The sequence below is a fragment of the Echeneis naucrates genome, chromosome 9, assembly GCF_900963305.1.
Source record: "Echeneis naucrates chromosome 9, fEcheNa1.1, whole genome shotgun sequence".
Classification (NCBI taxonomy): domain Eukaryota; kingdom Metazoa; phylum Chordata; class Actinopteri; order Carangiformes; family Echeneidae; genus Echeneis; species Echeneis naucrates.
The window spans coordinates 5,661,614-5,681,096 of NC_042519.1; the positions used below are offsets into that span (position 1 = coordinate 5,661,614).

At 38.4% G+C, this 19,483-nt stretch overlaps 1 protein-coding gene across 1 annotated transcript; it reads left to right on the plus strand.

Moving 5' to 3' along the window:
• Positions 1–3,147: 3,147 nt before the first annotated feature.
• On the plus strand, positions 3,148–18,475 carry piwil2 (piwi-like RNA-mediated gene silencing 2). Its single transcript, XM_029510431.1, is given in 24 exon segments — positions 3,148–3,576; positions 3,673–3,778; positions 3,916–3,928; positions 4,152–4,220; positions 4,604–4,809; positions 5,020–5,107; positions 5,970–6,080; positions 6,333–6,450; positions 6,615–6,739; positions 7,690–7,770; positions 7,858–7,971; positions 11,234–11,422; positions 11,588–11,672; positions 12,058–12,150; positions 13,064–13,204; positions 13,542–13,655; positions 13,923–14,111; positions 15,008–15,109; positions 15,236–15,352; positions 15,455–15,543; positions 15,667–15,772; positions 16,049–16,302; positions 17,835–17,942; positions 18,319–18,475. Coding segments are annotated over 24 exon segments (3,204 nt in total).
• Positions 18,476–19,483: the final 1,008 nt, after the last annotated feature.

Below are 19,483 nucleotides of genomic sequence, written 5' to 3' on the forward strand. Positions count from 1 at the left end.
ATTATTTTCATGGATGATGTGCTTTTGCTCAAAACCTGGATCTGGATGTGTCCATATTGGTAATTAAATTTAGATTTTCTCAAGAGATCATAATGATTTCTCAATGGCCCCTCCTTGCCAAAAAAATCTTTATTTCACTGCATCTTTATTTAAAAAAGTGCACCACTGATATATTTGGATAATTATACATATTTTTGGATTAGGAATATTTAGGATAAGGGCATCAAAATACAAGTTTACAAAGAGTTCTTGCTTGAGACATTTGATCTTAATAGGTAAAACTACAGCTGATTGCCAATAGTGCTAATGCTCATAGTGAAATGAGAAAAATGCCTGGTCTAATTTGAATAACAAAACCTTCTGGATGACAGTTTCTTAGCTCCACACTTTTTTATAAAGATCTTTCTACACTACTTATTCAGTCACATGTGCACATTTACTATTGAGTCAACATACAATAACTGTTCCAATGTGGACACAAGTTGCATTTGCTGTAATACCTAGTTTCGTGATTGCTGCTGTTAAACAGATCAGATTGGATGTTAATGGTATTTATCATGGAAGGTCAGTGCAATTCCTATATTTGCATAACATCCCTCATGAAATAATAATTGATCAGTCAGCCAAGGATGAAGTGTAGTTTGTTAAAAATGTACGAGATGTATATCAATGAAGAATAAAACTATCTAACCGTTAGTTTAACCGCTAGGACTCCATATCTGCCATCTGGTGACTGGTACGAGACCAGATACGAGCACAAGGTCATGACCACAAAATCACGGGGAAGATTTTGGTGATTTCAAGTTGTCCATGCCTAACCGTTAGCCCTCACCTCCCAGTTCTGCAGGCTTTAGGAATTTTAAGAATGTCATAACTCCTCTCCTGATATTCATTCATTCATATTTTAACGCTTATCCATTTCTCAGTCGTGAGGGGTGCTGGAGCCAATCCCAGATCACATTGGGTGACAATTTAGAGACACCAATTAACCTAATCATGCATGTGTTTGGACTTTGGGAGGAACGGAGAGTACCTGGAGGAATCCAATGAAAGGGAACAGAGGACTGGAAGAACATGGAAACTCCACACAGAGAACACAGGAACCGAACCTGCAACCTTCTTTTTGTGGTACAACAGCAATAACCACTATGCCGCCGTACTGTGGCATAGCTGCTCCTTTCCTCCTTTTAATATAACAAAGAGACAACCTCATTTCAGCAAAATGGCCTTGAGTCTGTGTTCAAACATATTTTTATCATTATCATATTTTTGGATCAAATTTCATAGCTGTGAATCTTGGCTCGTGAAAGCCTAGATTCATTAGTTTTGCCATTGTTAGTAACTCCTTATGAATGCCATAAACAGCCATAATACATATTATATAATACACATACGCAAATTGAGAACTTGGTTAATTTGCCAAAAGACTAAGAATTCTCTGCCAGCTTTGATGTAATAACAGTCATGTTTTGTTTTTGTATTGTTTTATTTTCATTTATTTATTTGTCATATGTTGTCTTCCAAAAAGAAGGATCCATTTTCTACAAGAAAGCTGAATAATCTAGAGGGCTTTTATGTGCTCTATATGCTGCTGAATATGTGGTGATTATTTAACAATTTAGTTTACAGATTATGCCCCCATTTGGTTGAACTTGTCAAACATATTATTCGCCGCCGTCAATCGTTTTATAAAGACAAGCTACATCCCAGTGACTGTAACTGACCACCACGGGGCACACACTTTGAAGGACAGAAATTAAATCTGAAGAATATAATATATCTGCTCCCTATGGGTTTACAGTTGAGATGTGAGACAGTTGCCCATATGTTCTACGCCTGAAGGATCCGGTGGTTACCAGCAGGGGACGACACATGTCTCCCCCAGAGTCATGTAAAGTGACAGATATTGATTGACAGGTGCAGTGGACCAATGCCCTTCTGCCCAATCCTGACAGATTATCCAATAGGAACGTAGGAGGGCCGATACGTCTGCCTGCCCCCCGGGGCATATGTAAAGTGCGAAAAGTGTATTCCTCAGGCGAAGGACTACAGTAGATAACAGGTGAGAGTTTATGCTGTAGTTATTACTGGCAATTTTCGTCTAATGAAAACTTGTTGAGTTATTGGAGCGCTGTTGAGTTATTATTTCGGCCGGATTTAATGTCCGGCCCGTCAGTGTCAGTTGAGTCTTCTTCTTTAACACGTGTTTCAATTAGCTAGCTGGTGTTAATGTTTGCTAATGGCATTATGGCGCTAAGAACCTAACGGGAAACTGTTTTTACAATAGTAATTACGACAGGATTTTTTTGTTATGTGGTGAGTAAGAAAGCTGTTAATAAATCACAAGATGTCCTGAGTACGGTTTTTGATACATTTTAGGGACGCTTTGATGGGATTGAAAACAGGTTGGTTGGGGTTAGGCGCCACCATGCGCAGTTAGCTAATTAGCGTTAGTAAGTAAGTTTTCACATCGATGAACATAATAATTGCAGTAACAATCTAATAATAAAAGTCAGTGTTAACACTGTTTATTTTCCCTCTGTCACTAGCGGCATGTAAAAGGCCCATACATTTAAAATGAATAAATTCCAAAAGCTAATTTCTGTTCATGTTACTGAATTGATATTTTGTGTAATTTACCTGAATGAAAATGGTTTCTATTTCCTTCACTACTTTTCACTTTCTTGTAACCACATTTAGGGTTTTTGTGTTTTACTGATAAAGTGCGTGCAACAGATCTTGGTGTGTACATTTTCTAAATTGAAACCCAATGTTGAGGCATTGCTGCAAATTCACTGAATTGCGTAATTCATATAATAATAAGTATACTACTAAAATTAGCCCCATCCCTAGGTTTATGTGTCATATGCAGGAAAAATTACTTAGATGGTTAAAAATCCTAACCTAAACACATATTTACTGCAATACTGCCTTACTACCAACATGCTTAATACCAGCTAAAAGTTAATGATAGCTGAAATGATGGGCTTGACCAAGACACTCAAAGATCATCCTCGTATTGAAGGTACCACAAATGTGTTTAATTTATACCCCATCCTATTTGAAACGGGGACATGGACAAGCAAAGTTTTATAACATGAGGTGTTCTTTGCAGTCATTCCACAGTAATTGGCAGCAGGGGATTGAATGGATCCAAACAAACATCCAGACCCCAATGAAAAGACGAGTGTCCCGTGGCTGGGACGCGGAAGAGGACTACAGCCAGATGAGCGGGCTGCAGGACTTAGCAGAGGGCTGCTGCTGCTCTCTGCAAAAGGGCCTGGTGTAGGACGAGCCAGAGGTTTCCTCACTCCTGGTGATACCCCCCATGGACAAAGAGTGATTTCATCCACCACTGTTCCTGAGTTTGGACGAGCTAGAGGACTGCTAGTTCAGTCTGATGATGGAGTTGTTGGACGAGCCAGAAGACTGCTCTTACATGCAGCTGAACCAAAAGTAGGTGTGGCAAGGGGTATTATCCTGCCTAGCCTGGAGACACAGCACACGCAGGCGACTACGTGTGAAAGAACAATGCAAGGCCTAACAGAAAAGAGTCTGGCTGATTCAACAAAAGAGGTTGGAGCCATAAATGGCAAACATTTTTCAATACTAAAAGATTTCGATGTATTATAGCACCACTCGAAGTTAGCTAAAGTTTTTGTCTGTTCACAGGCTGCTCTGCCTACCCAAGGTCTAGGTTCAACACTGGTCTCCATGTTTAGAGGAATGGGCATTGAGCCGTCAATGACTTCATCAGGAGGAGGAACACGGCCAATGGGTTGGTATTTCAAACTCGGAATTTCCGGGAGTAAAATCATTTAAATTTATCATACCTACAATTGTCAGATTGAGTGTTAACGGAGAACTTCATCTGTATATTCATATTATTTTACTATTGCAGTAATTTCTTTAGAGGAAGAGGGACAAAGTGATGTCACTTGCAAAATGTTTTCCCCTGTGATCATTAAGCAATGTTAACGGAGAGAATTTATGAAACTGAATGTTCTTTTGTGAAGTAAGTCGTTCATAATCTATGCTATTGTTGTATACGTGTCTGTCTTTTTCTCTGTTTGTGTGTGTGGTAAAATCGTTGAATAGCTAATAGCTACTGTCGTGTTGCATATTTATGTATTAAATTTGATTGCAGGGAGAAGAGAAGCTGGAGCTATAAACCTGCCAGGTGTTCCTGTTGGTGTCATCAGTAGCCCAGAGAGTGTCAGGTAGGAGGCAGGGGAGTGACAGGATATTCTGTTCACTATTAAGGTTTCTTCCTATGCTTATTCTTTATTTTGGAATTTTTAAAGATAGAGTAAATAAATGAAACGTAACAGCACACGCACACACTTCACAATGTCCATATTATGTTGCCCTTCATATGTAGTGTACTTTTGTTTCTGTGACAGTGTGGCAACAGCTTTTCCTGAGTCCCATAATGGTTACTTGAGGTTCAAACAAAAGATTCTTCCAACATTTCTTTTTTTGGTTTCACACTCATCAGCAATCTTTGCACTGCAATCAATAGGTCCTGATCAAAGATATGTAACCTGTAAAAATACCTTAAATCCTTGGATATAATCCTTATTGGAAAACTGTTTTCTGAAAGCTGACCTAGGCATTTGTTCTCTCACAGTTTCCTTGGCCGAGGTTTGTCCCAGCAGAGAATGATGGGGCTTGGAAGAGCAGCAGTTCCACAATTTGGAGTGGGAAGAGGACATTCTTTACTTCCCTCTTTTTCTCCAGATCTTGTCAAGCCACTTTCTCCTGCTTCTGTTCCTCAACCAGCCTTGTTCTCTCAGCCTTTTGATGCAGGTGGAGAAATGTGGCATTAAATGAAATAATGTTTTAAATTATTCCAATTATTCATGAAACAATACAAGGAGAAATTGTTTTCTTCAGATGGAACTGCAACTTCTGGCCAGTTTCTCCAATTCTTTACCTCAGTCCGTGGAAAAGTGGATGTGTTTGTCTTGTGCAAATCTAGTGTTTAATACGTTTAATGAGATGAAAAATGTGTAGCAGCAATGTGTCTCCTCCCCACAGGTAGAGATGTGTTGGAGGTTTCTTCAATTTCACCAGCAAAGAGAGAGCTAAAGATGGAGACAGCCCGGTGAGTTTATCCTAGAGATGGTCTGATACCGCTTTCTTTTTTTCATGAGCATGAACATGATTTTGCTTTAATGGATGTGTTCAACAGACCTTGTATTTATGTGATCTGATTGATTTAGTTATTTTATGGCTTATTTTAAACCCTTAACAAGTATATTTATGCTATAAAACCTATTTTTTGACCTGTATCAGTCATTTAAAATAAATGGATCTAGGAAATAACCCCTTTTCACAATTTTAGCTAACATTAGTGCCAGCTTTCCAAATTAAAGCCTAATGCTCTGCTTATGTTGCCCTTCTACTGATCAGCAATTTTGTAACATCTTGCAAAATTGCTGACGTTTTACTACATTACACTATTAACCAGATTTTGATTCTTCTTCACTGCTCCAAAACAAGAGTTGCCTGAGGCTGCCTGGTGTAACTTCTGTTAGGGTTTTAGAGTAGAGTAAAAATAATTTATTTCCAGTGAGTGTTAAACTATAAGGTTTAATCAGTAAATCTTGTTGTATTGGGTTAGTGTACTGATTGTGTATTAGCTGATATCCATCATAATACCACAAAAGATGTTGAATGTTGTGTTATGTCCCACGTCTTAACTACAAATCTGTGCACAGTTCATGGATTTGCTCAGTCTCCAGGATACAGTATGACCACTCAACTCTGCTTTTTTAGTCCTAATAATAGTTATAATAGTTTAATAGTCTTTTTGGTGTGTTCAAATGTAACATTTTACAGATTCAGAGTAGTACGTTGTGTTCGATTGAATAGTCCTCATCATTGCCAAGCTGGTTCTAACAAAAAATTGGCTTGATCATGTAAGGTAATTGACTGTGTGTATTTTGTGCATTTCACCTGGTCAGTGAGCCAGTGTACAAGGCTGGAACAAAAGGAGTCCCCATCACCATCGGCTCAAACCACATCCCAATACGCTGCAGGAATGAAGCTGTTTATCAATACCATGTTACATTTACGTATGTATCGTGTATCAATTTGTGTTCATGCAGCAAAAATAAAGTTGATTGTTGATTTTGAAACCATATGTGGTGGAAACTTGAGTCGTGCTAAAGTAAACCTGCTAATGAGTCCCTGAGGAGACAGGCTTGTTGCCATAAGGTTTTTTCCCAAAGGGTTGAATCCATGGTGTCAGTCAATACTGATAAATAGCTTTACAAATTAATGTTTGTATTTCGTGGAAGTTGAGTGTTTGTAATCCTATCTTTTAGTCCAAATGTTGAATCAATGGCGATGCGTTTTGGCATGATAAAAGATCACCGCTCCACCACAGGAGATGTAACGACTTTTGATGGCACTATACTCTACCTGCCCATTAAGCTTAAAGATGTGAGTATCATGGTGTTTATTTATTTTACTTTATATGCCTTTCTTAAAAATGTTTCTTTCCGACAGTTGTTTCAACAATGTTAAATGTATTTAATTATCATTGTTCTGAACTGGATAATGCAGATTACTTACCACCTAACAGAATTTGTCCTTATTTTTTTCAGGTGGTTGTTCTCAAGAGTTTGAGACGGACCGATAATGAGGAAGTACACATCAAAATCCAGATGACGAAGATATTGCCACCCAACTCAGAACTATGCATTCCATTCTACAATGTGGTGCTAAGGAGGTATTTTTTAAAAGGACTTTCCAATGTTAGGACTAAGATTGATTGATTTATTTTATTTAGTAAGGCAATAGTTTTCTATTTAACCTGTCAACCTAAAATTGCCTCCCATAAACGTGACATGATTTAAATTTATTGGTGACTTTTCAAAATTTTGATAAAGACTGTTTTCTTAGTTACATGATTCTTTTAATCAAATGCATTTTTTCTTCTTGAACATATGTTGGTTTCAGTCAAAGTGTGTTAACCTTCAGCTGAATTACTGAAAAAAATAGGGCAAATGACTCATGTTATTTCTGCCTTCAGAAATTGCCTTCTTTTGTTCGGGTCACAGTTAAGGTTTCTCTTGGATTTCTTTGCTGATCAGTGAATGGTGCACTATCACTCCTGTAGACCTAATCTTCTTGCAGTTCTTTTGGCTTTGACTTTTTACCAAGCAGACCTGCATTTTTAGCGAACGGGATTTTGGTCTTTCAGATCTAGTGTTGACTTCCATCTCTGTTACATTTTAAACAGCTTCTTATACTTTATTTCCATGGTCACTTTCTTACAGTAGCACATGGTTGATTCTTAAAAGAAGGTTTGAAAGAATCAGAAAGCAAATGGAAACTGCAATTGTTGAATTTAATACATAATCTTAATCTGTGTCTTGCCTTGGAAGTCTTCAAATCAGATAAGGTCTAATGAGTTAGAATGCAAGTTAATGTTGTGTTTAGTGTAGTTTTCTTAATGTTTGCGCATGTTAAACATCAGCAGAAGTTTAGCCAACTTTGGGCACATGACACAAGCAACTGTATTTCCCTCTTGATCTGTTTCTGCTTTAGAAAACATCTCAATTTATCAAAGATCTTTAATGACATAATCTAAGCAGCCTCAATTATTTTTCTCATTAGGTTTGCTAATTAGATGATTAGATCAAAGGACATGACCCAGTGTTCTATTTGTTTTTCAAGGGCAATGAAAATCATTGGGCTGAAGTTGGTGGGGCGAAATCATTATGATCCAGAGAGCGCAGAAATTCTTGGAAAATATCGGTTCGTACTAATAGTTTTTTAGTCTCATATGTCTGACACTAGCTAATTTCAAGACATTGATTTATAATCCTATTTGTCTATTTCTAGGCTTCAACTGTGGCCGGGCTATTCAACCTGTATCAAATGCACAGATGGAGGCCTGTACCTGTGTGTGGATGTTTGTCACAAAGTCTTACGAAATGACTCTGTGCTGGATGTCATGTGAGTTCACACAGAAAAATTAACTTGTTGTGGCAGTCATTATTACTGGGATTATACTCTGCTTGGGAGATTATACAATGTGACCATCTGACCCACTGTCTTTTTTTTTTTTTTTTTTTCCCTCAGAAAAAAACTGAAAACGATTTTCACATCAGTGTTATCACCCAGGTTAATCAAGTACAGAAATATTTATATTTGTCAAAATTTTATTTAATGTTATGAATACTTTGTCAGAAATTACCATTATAATCTGTAAACTCTGGTCAATGTGGTTGCATTGTTGAACTCCTCAAATGTGAGGATTTGTTTTCAGTAAAAAAGAAAAAAAAAGCACACATTCCACCATATTTCGTATTTTACAACGTCAGAAGAAATTCTGTTAACATTAATGTAGCAATTTTAAAATATTGTCTCATGGTGGAACGATCTGGAGCTAATATCTCTAATCTATAGACATGTTAAATATACATTGGAATCTGTGAAATTTTACCTACTTAACATCAACGATGAATTGGAAAAACAATCTCCCGGTCCACATGTGCTTTGTTGATCTGGAGAAGGCATATGACTAGAGGGGTGTACTACGAAGCGAGCATAGTGCCTGAGCGAGGTGTGTTTAGCCTAAAGCCAGGCTTTCCCGTGTCACGAAGGTGGCTCTCTTTTAAACTGGATATATCACCAGGGTAACTTGTGCTCTGACTTTCGGCTTAAAGAGAGAATTCTTTGAGACCGGAGAGAATATCGTTTTCTGACAATATTCTCTATGAGCGATAGGCTACAGATTCTCAGCTGAGGGAATATGTTAAATATACAAGCTTGTTGAACCATATAGAAGTAATATGACCAAACAAAGTCATGCACTTATAGTAACGCAGACATCGGCAGCGGTTTCCCCCAATAAAAAAAAAAACAAAGCAAAACCAATCATGTGTTTTGAATGTGCTTTGTTAATTATTAGTTTAAAGTTTTGCCTTTTCTGGGAAAAGGTAGAATACAATGTTGATCATGCTCAACAAAGTATTTTAAAGTACCATTTACTGTAGTGCCTTTTTCTCATGCTCCAGTTGCTCAATCTCAAGTTTTAGTTTCTTGATTTCCAGCTCTTTTTTTCTAATTATCCAGCTCTAGGTGGTTTTTATAAAGGACCCTCACATTGTCTGCTCCCAACATGTATTAATAGGACATCAAGCAGCAGAGATGAGTGAGATAAACTTTTTAGTTAGATTGGTGTACTGTGTTCATTCACTTATGTGCCATTGGTAAGGATTATTTAAAAAATAAACAAATAAAAGGAGACATAGGACTGCTAGAAATGATAAAAACCTTACCCCTTGTTTTTTTTGTGGGCATAGAGGTGGAGGCCACAGGCTGGGGGAGGGTTGCACAATGTCCTCTCCCTGTGACATTAATGAGCAAAAAACTGAATTATTTCTAATTAAGAGGAATTAAAATGTTAAATTCAATTCTTATTTAGATAATTAAGATATCTACCCCCAAGGGTACCTCTGAATACACTGAGTCTCTCCTCATTATTGATCTCCACCTGTGGAATAGTTTAAGAGAAATAATAAAGTGAATAAAGTGGATTCAACACAGCAAACAAAGATAAGAGTACATGAAAACTTTGATGGTTAACTCTGTGTGGGGGCCACCACAGGTGTGTGCTGGCAGCTTGAGCGCCTTTGCAGTGTCTCCTTCAACTGTAAATTAGATTGAAATTTTTTCTTATCTGAGAAAAAATAAATATGCAATTAGTATTTTACCAGCAAAGCACTTACACATAGCCTGGACAAAAACCTGCTGCTGTGAGGTGCCAGCACCAGGGACTGACTGAATACCCCCTTGTATCCCCTTCATTGTTCGCAAGGGTCAGCTCCTCTGAGCAGCGGGGCCCCTCCAGTCTTTCTCCTCTCATTTTTCTAATTTTTCTTGTTGCTTCACATAATATTAACACGTAATATATTGCGCAGTGTATCATCCACATTACACTAAAAGAGTGATGAATATATAACTCTTTGGATCATATTTTTGTGCTTGGTCCGGATTTGCTGCCAAGACCATTTTGCACTGCTGGCACTACAACTAATAGAACACCAATTTGAAAATTGCTTAGACTTTACAAATAAGACAAATCTAATGAATTTCACTTTGATTTGGCCTTAATCTACCTGATTTCCATGTATCCTTTGTTGTGAGAAAGTCAGGGAGAGAATTAAAGTTATTTATCATCTCTTCATAGCTCTCCATTGCCATAATCTGCTCCTCTTGGCTGAAATATGCGGCACATATGAGGCAAACCTGGGTCGACTAATCAAGTTGTTAACCACCGTCGTGAATGGCCAAAGCGAGCGCTCTGGCAGTAAATTGGACTCATTTCTGGTGGGTGTTGGTCTCTGCCAGGGCTGTGCCTTGTCTTCGATTCTGTTTGTGATATTCATGGGCAGGATTTCAGTCAGGTGAGGAATGGTTTCAAGTCATAAACTGGAGGACCGCATTGTTGATTTTTGCGGATATGGTCCATTTGGCACCATCGGACTTAGATCTACAGTATTCACTGAATCGGCTTGCAGCTGAATATGAAGCAGCAGGGATGAGGATTAGCACCTCTAAATCTGAGGCGATGGTCCTCAGAAAGGAAACAGATGGATTGCTTGCTCAATGTCAGCAATGCGTCCTTACCCCAAGTGAAGGAGTTCAAGAATCTCGGACTCTTGTTCACCTGTGAGGGAGATTGATTGGAGAATCAGTGCAGCTGGTGAAGTGCTGCATTTGCTGTATTGCCCCGTTTACATGAAAAGGGAGCTAAGCCAGAAGGCCTACTTGTCAACGGATGGCTGTGATGGATGATTTAAAAAAAAAAAAAAGCAATCTTTTACCCTATTTGTTCTTTGTTTGCATGGGTACTCAGGTATGTCCATGCAAGTTTAAACATTAACTATACCATTTACAAGCCACACACTGAACACTTCATACATGTTATGTCCTGTGATGTAGTCATACATATTTAATTACTATGTGTCCTCAAAGATAGAATTGAAATCTTAACCAGATGGGTATGTGATTGGGGATGTGAAGAGGTGAGCTGAAACGCAGCGTCTTGACTAATGCAACAGGCCCGAGTCTATAGATTATTTATAAACAGAAATAATCCTGCTCCTCCTTCACTCATTCTCTTGATAAATGGAAGGACACAGCCAGACACATTGCCCTTTGGCTGAAACAGTAAAGGCAAAAACTATGACCGTTGACACTTGTCTTCCAGGAACATGTTGTACCAGCAGAGCAAGGAAAATTTCCGAGACGAATGCACCAAAGAACTGGTTGGTAGCATCATCATCACCCATTACAACAACAGGACCTACCGTATTGACACCATTGAGTGGAACAAATCTCCCAAAGACACCTTCTCCTTGATGGATGGCACAAAAACCAGCTTTGTGGACTACTATAGGTAAGAGTGCTGTTTCCATGAGTCATAACTGCACAGGAAAGATTTTATGCATTTATGCTCTGAAATGGCAGGTTTATTTTAGAGCAGAGACTAAACTTGATTTTACCAGGCTGTTTGTCACAATTGGATTTTTGTTGCATTTCATGGGCTTCCACATTATAATAGCAAGAACTATGGTATTACAATCAAAGAGATGGACCAACCTCTGCTCATGCATCGCCCGAAGGAGCGGTCCAGGCCAGGAGGGAAGGTAAAACCTGAATTTGATCATTTCAAACATTTCACTAATAGTAATTGCTTTCAGGTGTATTTTTTATCTTTCATAATCACATTGCAGTAGACAACTCAGCTGGCCTTGCATTACAGCGCCATCTTGTGGCTTCAATAAATTGTGATTAATAAGGCATATCTGTTTATGTAAACACGCAAGTTTCTCATAAGATGTTGACTCATATATTCCCATGTGAGGGGCAATTTGCTTCAGTCTGCTCAGGCATCAGTGATAATTTAGATGGATATACAAGAATAGTCAAATAAAACAAAAGGAAGTTGTTGTTTTTTTTTTTTGTTTGTTTGTTTGTTTTTTTCCCCATGAATGTAAGCAGTGTACATTTCACAATAATAATTTACTGCAGCAAATCATTACTGGAGAGATCCTTTTAGTGCCAGAACTTTCCTTCATGACTGGAATTCCAGAGAAGATGAGGAAAGACTTCAGAGCTATGAAGGTAAATTTGATGTTTCAGTATTTTCCATATTTTAAGACTTGGTTGTCCTAAAACATAGAAAACCGTATGACTTGAAGGTGGGCTGAGTTGAGCTACACAGTTATACGACGAAGGAAGGGTCACAAACAGCTTTAGTAATGCATGTTAACATGAGAAGTATGAAGATATTTTAGCAGCCACATTAGACAAGAGTTTGTGTTTTCTTTTAAACTGTCTTGAAAAATGCACAACTTAGCAGTAATACAATAAAATAATACAAAATAGCAATAAATCCACTGATTTAATTTGTGTGTGTGATGTTGCACCTGTATTGTCACTGGCACTGGCTGGTCTCTCAACCAGTCACCATGTCCCCTGAATGCAAGCTTGTACATGAGAAGAGAAAAGGGGGGAAAAAAGAAGTTACAGTGCAACAAAGGCGTCCTCATTGCTCAGGGAAAGATAAAATGAGTTGTACATACAGGGCCTGATCTTTAGAACTCAATGTCCATTAAAAGTAAACAACTAAAGTTTTAGTAGCAAGAGCTTGCTAAGTATTGTAATGAGTCGTATTGAACATGTGTGAGTATCCCAGTTAAAACCAAAAATATTTTATTTTATCGATCTAGAATGTCAGAGATCTCACTTTGGCCCTGCAGTAGAAGCAGCAGAAGATAGACATAGCTTTGCCCTTTGCTAAAACACTCTTGTGGTGTGAATGATGTGCAAGACAACATTGCAAAAGATATGTCTTAAAAGGTCCAAAAAATATATGAATAAAATTTTCAGGGGAATTCCAGGGGAATCGTTTGGAGAATGCAGTCTACAAAAATGTCATCCTTTTTAGTTGTTATGGACTTCACAGGCTGAACAGAAATGAGTTGGTCTGGTGTCTGAATTGGGACACAGTAAACATCTTTTTAATATATTGTAGGACCTGACCATGCACATCAATCTGAGTGGTGAGCAGCATACCCATGGGATAAGTCAGCTTCTGAAGAACATCAGTAGCAATCCTGCAAGTCTGAAGGAGCTGAGCCAATGGGGACTGGAGATTGGCTCAGAGATACTTGTAGTAAGAATTTGTGTCAATTCAAAAAGCGGTCAATGGATTCTGAATGGATTCCACTGAACTTAGATTCAGTGGTCAGAGGTCAATGGCGACTGTACAAAACACTTTTTAGCCAATACTCAAGACTTCATTGAGCAATTATGATATAATTTTATAATTTGTTCACACTTGGGTCAACAATACAACTCTTGATAAATGGGTGTAATTTAATGTTTGCCTAATTGAGCCTGTTCTGCCATTAAACTGGAAAGGTCTTACGTTATGTCTATCTGACACCACCCCTTTCACTTTTTGTTTTTAATTGTTCCTTACCCATTTTTATCTCTTCCTCCTTTTGCAGATGAAAGGTAGAACTCTGCCCCTTGAAAACATCTGCCTGCAGTCTTCATCCTTTGCCACCAATTTTGATATGTCCTGGTCCAGAGAAGTTGTAAGGGATGCTTCAATCAGTTCTGTGAGTGTCAAGGAAAATCTCTGGTGCAGCCTCATCATTTTTTATTAACATAAATTTGCTATCACCCAAAGTATAACATTTTCAACTGGAAAGTTGATTAAATAAGGAGACAACATCATCCAGTCTGTTAAAGGTCTGTAACAGTTATAGCTGAGTTAATATTGACTCAACTGCCAGATTTAATCCGTAGGAATCGTGGCAATGGTTGTTATGGCTTGCCCTCATGTATTACGATTTTCTTCACCAACTGATTCCTTTTCTTCTTAGATCCCCTTAAACATCTGGGCTATCTTCTATCCTCGGCGCTGTGCTGAGCAGGCTGAGGAACTGGTTTCAACTTTCAAGAAAGTGGCTGGACCTATTGGGGTACAAATGGAAAGACCCATTCTTGTGGAGCTGAGGGACGACCGAACAGAGACATATGTGAAGAGCATCCATTCTCAGCTCACTAGTGAAGTATGGCAGAAAAATGTAGGATGTAGTACTACTAAAAAAATGTGGATTCACTTTCTGTACTTTATCCATGCACAAAACGCAATTGTAAGTCAGACTGTTCTTATCTGTGGGCTTCTTGTCTCAGAACACTCCGAACTCTTAATTCTTAATATCCCTAACTAACACTTAGAATACACTGTCAGGCACTTGACTTGATTGCTTTGCACTTACTAAAGATGTAGTTCTAAGTACTGACACCAGCGTCTCCCACTGCTCTGAAGCATTAGCAATGAAAAGTACTGTGCTGTTGGTGTTTTTGTGAGAATAGGAAAGAAAATGTTTTGTTTAAGATGAAGCTACAATGAAGCAACAATGGGTTTTTTTGGTCTCAGAAACACCAAACAGCACTTTTATAAATCTTTGTGCTGTAGTAATGAGTCATTGATTGAGTGGTGATTGAATATGTATAAATACTTTCTTCCCTGCACTCAAAACAGCAACAAACCCTTGACAGTAAATATCAGTTGCCAATGTCTGAAAGTTCTATTTATAACTGAGTAACAGTGGTTGCTGTAGAAACACGACCACAAAACTAACAGTGGTTCCTGTGTTGTTGCCCTCGGCAACCTGAGCAAGTTTGAACTGTGCATCCCTGAATAGCTTTTTATGTTTTGGTCCCCTTACTGCACACTGCTTTGACATGACTGCTAATTTAGTCATATTTCAGGTACATCCAGGAAAGGCCATGTTGGTTACAAAACGAATAAATTCATTGTCACTTTTTATAATACTTCAATGCTCTGTTGAAATTTAAACAGCTTGACAAGTTTTTTGGCCATTAGAAATGTTGGTTATTGCAACTAAATCAAGTCAACAGTGTGGTTACATTCAAGTTCTCCTCACTCATCTTTTTGCAGCCCAACATGCAGCTTGTAGTGTGCATCATGGTTGGCAACAGAGACGATCTCTACAGTGCCATCAAGAAACTCTGCTGTGTAAAAAGTCCCATCTCGTCTCAGGTTTGTGATGTCAGCCAAAGTGTGTGTTTGCACGCGCATGTGCGTTTTAGAGAAAAGCAAAATATAGTTGACAAGTTTTGAATCTGAGGTTTTTGTTTGTTTTGTGCACTGTGTGTGTCTGGCCAGGCCATCAATATCCGGACAATTTCCCAGCAACAGAAACTGAAGTCTGTTGCCCAAAAGATACTCCTGCAGATAAACGGCAAGTTAGGGGGAGAGCTTTGGACTGTCAGCGTTCCTTTGGTAAATATAATTGATACTGTAATACCACTACACTGTTTGAATGATTTGTGTGTATGATAAATGAGGTTACATTATTGTCAGTTGATTTTAAAATGATTGTAGAAACATTTGATGGTGGTAGGAGTTGATGTCCACCATGACACCAGCAAGTCACATCAGTCAGTGATGGGCTTTGTTGCTAGTGTGAACAGGTACAGGTTTATTTTTTTGTTTTCTACCTTGAGATTTTATATTTCCATGGCCCTCTTACAACACTGTTTGAAAAATGATTAGTAATGTATCAGCGGAGATGCATTTGATATTGTCTTCTTCAGCTCACTGACCCGCTGGTACTCCAGAGTAACTTTCCAAACCCCCAGCGAGGAACTGATCAATGGCTTCAGAATTTGTTTACAGGCTGCACTGCAAAAGTACTATGAGGTAAATAGTGCCAACATTGTTAAATTACAAACTAGCAAATATTTTTTCTGATGACAACAAATAACGAGGATGTTCCCTCCATCAACTTTTCTTTTCCTATGAGTTGAAATGGCAAAAAAAACTTGAGAACTGAGTCTGGATATTTTATCAGGATAAGGAAAAATAAATATCAGTTGTAAATATACACAGTACACATTTTCATCTGGTTTGAATGACATTGCTATTGTGAAATTAAGCACACCTCATATAATAAATTTTGTGTTTTAATCTGTACAGGTAAACCACAATTTGCCAGACAAGATAGTCGTGTATCGAGACGGCGTGTCAGACAGCCAATTGAAGATGGTGGAGCAGTACGAGATCCCCCAGCTGATCAAATGCTTTGAGACATTTCCCAGTTATGAGCCAAAACTGGTGTTCATTGTGGTCCAAAAACGCATCCGCACCACTCTCTACTCCTGGATTTCAAATACCTTTGGGACTCCTCCACCCGGGACAGTTCTGGATCACACCCTCACTAGGAAAGACTGGTCAGTATTGGTCTGTCTAACTGAAAGTCATGGTTTTATGCCAGTGTGAAAGTCTATGAGTCTCCACATAGAGCTGTAAAAATTCCAAATGTTGCTAAACAATATAATTGTCTCTTTTGGCCCAATTTTTAAAATACTTTTTTTAATTCTTCAAGTCCAATAGTCATCACTCTTTGTAAAACTATGTGTCTAAATAGTCATCACCGCTTCTTGACTTGTATTTTTTTTCCAACTGTATCTCTCGTCATTTTAGTTGATATAAACGTGTAAGTGTCAACAACTAACAGTTTCAATCATGCTAATAATAATACCAATATATAGTCCTCTGGAAAAAAAGGGTGTGGGGGTGGTGGGCTATTTTTTTAAACAAATAAATAGATATAAAAAAGTTATTTGTCAGGTAGATTTTGGGCCAGAAACACAAGTATGTTCAGTTTCTCTGGCTTGAGGCTGGACCTCACTGGGCTTGCAATGGTGCCAGCTGAACAACTCTGCTATGCCCAGCTACCGGGACAGGCCATCCACTGATGCAGGGGCACTGATCGATGTCTTTAATTGTGCAAACTGTGAGGGATGGTGATTTTTGAGATGATGTCTCAAATTTGTTGCGATAGCACTTTTTACCGCGACCGTTTTCTTACATAGCCGGCAAATCGCCTCTTCCAGATTTCCAGGCTCTCCTCACTGATTTGGCTTGAAACCAAAATAATCCCACAATGGGGAAGATGTACAACATTAAGAAACAATCTCCATCTCATGTCTCATTTTTCAAATTCAGTGTCAAAATGATGCTATAGCTGAAAGCAGGATGACAGTCTAGTCTAATCTAACCCTAACCCAAATAACCAATCGTCCAATCATAATTTAGCTGAAACCAGTTGGGTTTGCAGACTCCCTACATTATGACAGGACCAGCGGGACAGTGTCAAGCGACATATTTTATTTCTTCATTAGCAACACTAAACGAAAACTCCAGTGAAAACCAATTGTGTACCAGCTTAATTGAGGGCATTTCTCAATACAGCTTCTCAGGAAACTACCCAGTTCTCTTTGAATTGTTAAAAGTTAGAAAGCCGTTTCGATTTCGCAACTGTAAATCAATGCGCATTCTGTGTCCTCCGATAGAACGGTTACTATTCTGTCACACTGCAGGATGCACACAGACACTGGAAACGTGCTTGATGGTTGCAAACAAAAGTGTTATGATGTTTTGACTGATCTGATGAAAATAATTTGCTATTGTACACTACTTGAAGAGTACATTGCATTCTTCAGCTCTGTCTTTTCTCACTGACTGACTCTAGTCCCACCTTTTGGCCAATTAGTATCATATGACCAGAGAAGACTTTGTCAAACAGTAAAAATTCTAAATAAGTTTTACTTTACAGGTCCAAATCTGGGTACATTTAGATAACGAAGGTTTATGCAGTAAATATATAAACATAGAAATGGAGACCATTGAACACTCATCAAGACTCACATTGATTCTCTACTTAATGTTTCTAACCTTGAATTCATTTATTTTCATTCAGGGTGGACTTTTATCTGATGGCACATCATATTCGCCAGGGCTGTGGACTTCCTACACACTACATCTGTTTGTACAACACAGCAAACCTCACACCAGACCATTTGCAAAGGTAACAATGATCTATTTCATTTTCAGCTAAATATAATTTATAAGCCTGGTGTACTTAAAGAAAAATGTTGTTCATTCAATTGTAGATATATTGTAGACTTACTGATAAACAGGAGTTCATTAGACTAGACTGCATTCTTTTTTGTTATCTGACCAAAACCGGCAGCCAAATAGAAAACTGCATTACATTGATGAGGAAAAGTTGTCCCAAACTAAGTCGTGACCATCCTTGGAAGGAGAGCTGAGTATCTCTGACCTTTTATTGTGCTGTATTGACTGTTGGCAAGTCTAAGTGTTCTCTACTTTTGTCTTCAGACATTAAGGTTAATGTTTGATCAATGCAGAACATAAGTACCATTGTTTTGGTTCCACCACAGGCTGACATTCAAGATGTGCCATTTATACTGGAACTGGCCGGGCACCGTTCGTGTTCCAGCACCATGCAAGTACGCTCACAAACTGGCTTTCCTCACAGGCCAGTACCTACACTCAGAGCCTGCCATTCAGCTGTCAGACAAGCTCTTCTTTCTTTGAGCTGCAAACAAACAAGTTGTTCAGGTCACAGCAAAATCAGCTAATATAAAAGATTCTACTGAAGAACCAGAGTTAGAAACAACTTGTTTAATTTACTGAGAATCCTTGTAGATATGTTTCTTAAGCCTTTTGAAGAACAATGTATATTTCTGTAGGATTTCCCTTCAGCATCAAGTCTGTAACACTGATGTTTCTGAGAAGGCTGCTTCATGTGTCTCACAAAAAAGAAAAAATGACTTCTTCAATGGCGGAAACACTCTATTGCATTACTGAAATAATTCAAGTATGTGTGGTATGTAGTGTAAGCAAGTTTCAATTTCAGTTCTAGTGAAACTAATTGTAACAATGGAGTTTGAAACAGGAAGGGTTTGGATTTTGAGTTTTGTTTTGGTGTTTTGCTGTCTTTTTTTTATTCGTCACTGTTCCTGTGGTGAAATGGAAGGGTCAGTGATCTGATGATATTCAGACCCCTCCACTCTGACAGATAAATGTATATAGTTTGTAATTTTCAAACATGTTTATAGAGGTTTACAAGTTACATACTGCTTTATTCACTGCTGCATCAGCTTGACATGCTGCTTATATGAATAAAGTTGGAAAAAAACTGGCTGGGCTTGTGTAAAACATGGCTTGGCCATCTTTATATGCCTTTTGTTTATTTATTTATATGCCTTTTGTTTATTTAAATTTGACAGGATAAAGAATGAATGGGGTAGATTTCTTTAGTCCAAGGTCAAGGTTGCGGTGAATGTTGAAAACATTTGAACATCACGTATCAGTAATTCAGTAAATGAGAACAGTTATGACCTTGTGTGGTGGTGATCTCGTGAGTTGACTACTGTGCTCCAGGCTCTCCACACCAGCAGGGATTAGGGTGCCTGGTCTTCAGAGGCTGGAGCCATGGTGGACTGAGCTATGAAGTCAAAAGGGTTGTTTCTCAGAGCATTAACAGCTGCTGCCGTAGTAGAAAGATGTTGAAGAACGCTTGTAACAACCCCCAATGAAAAA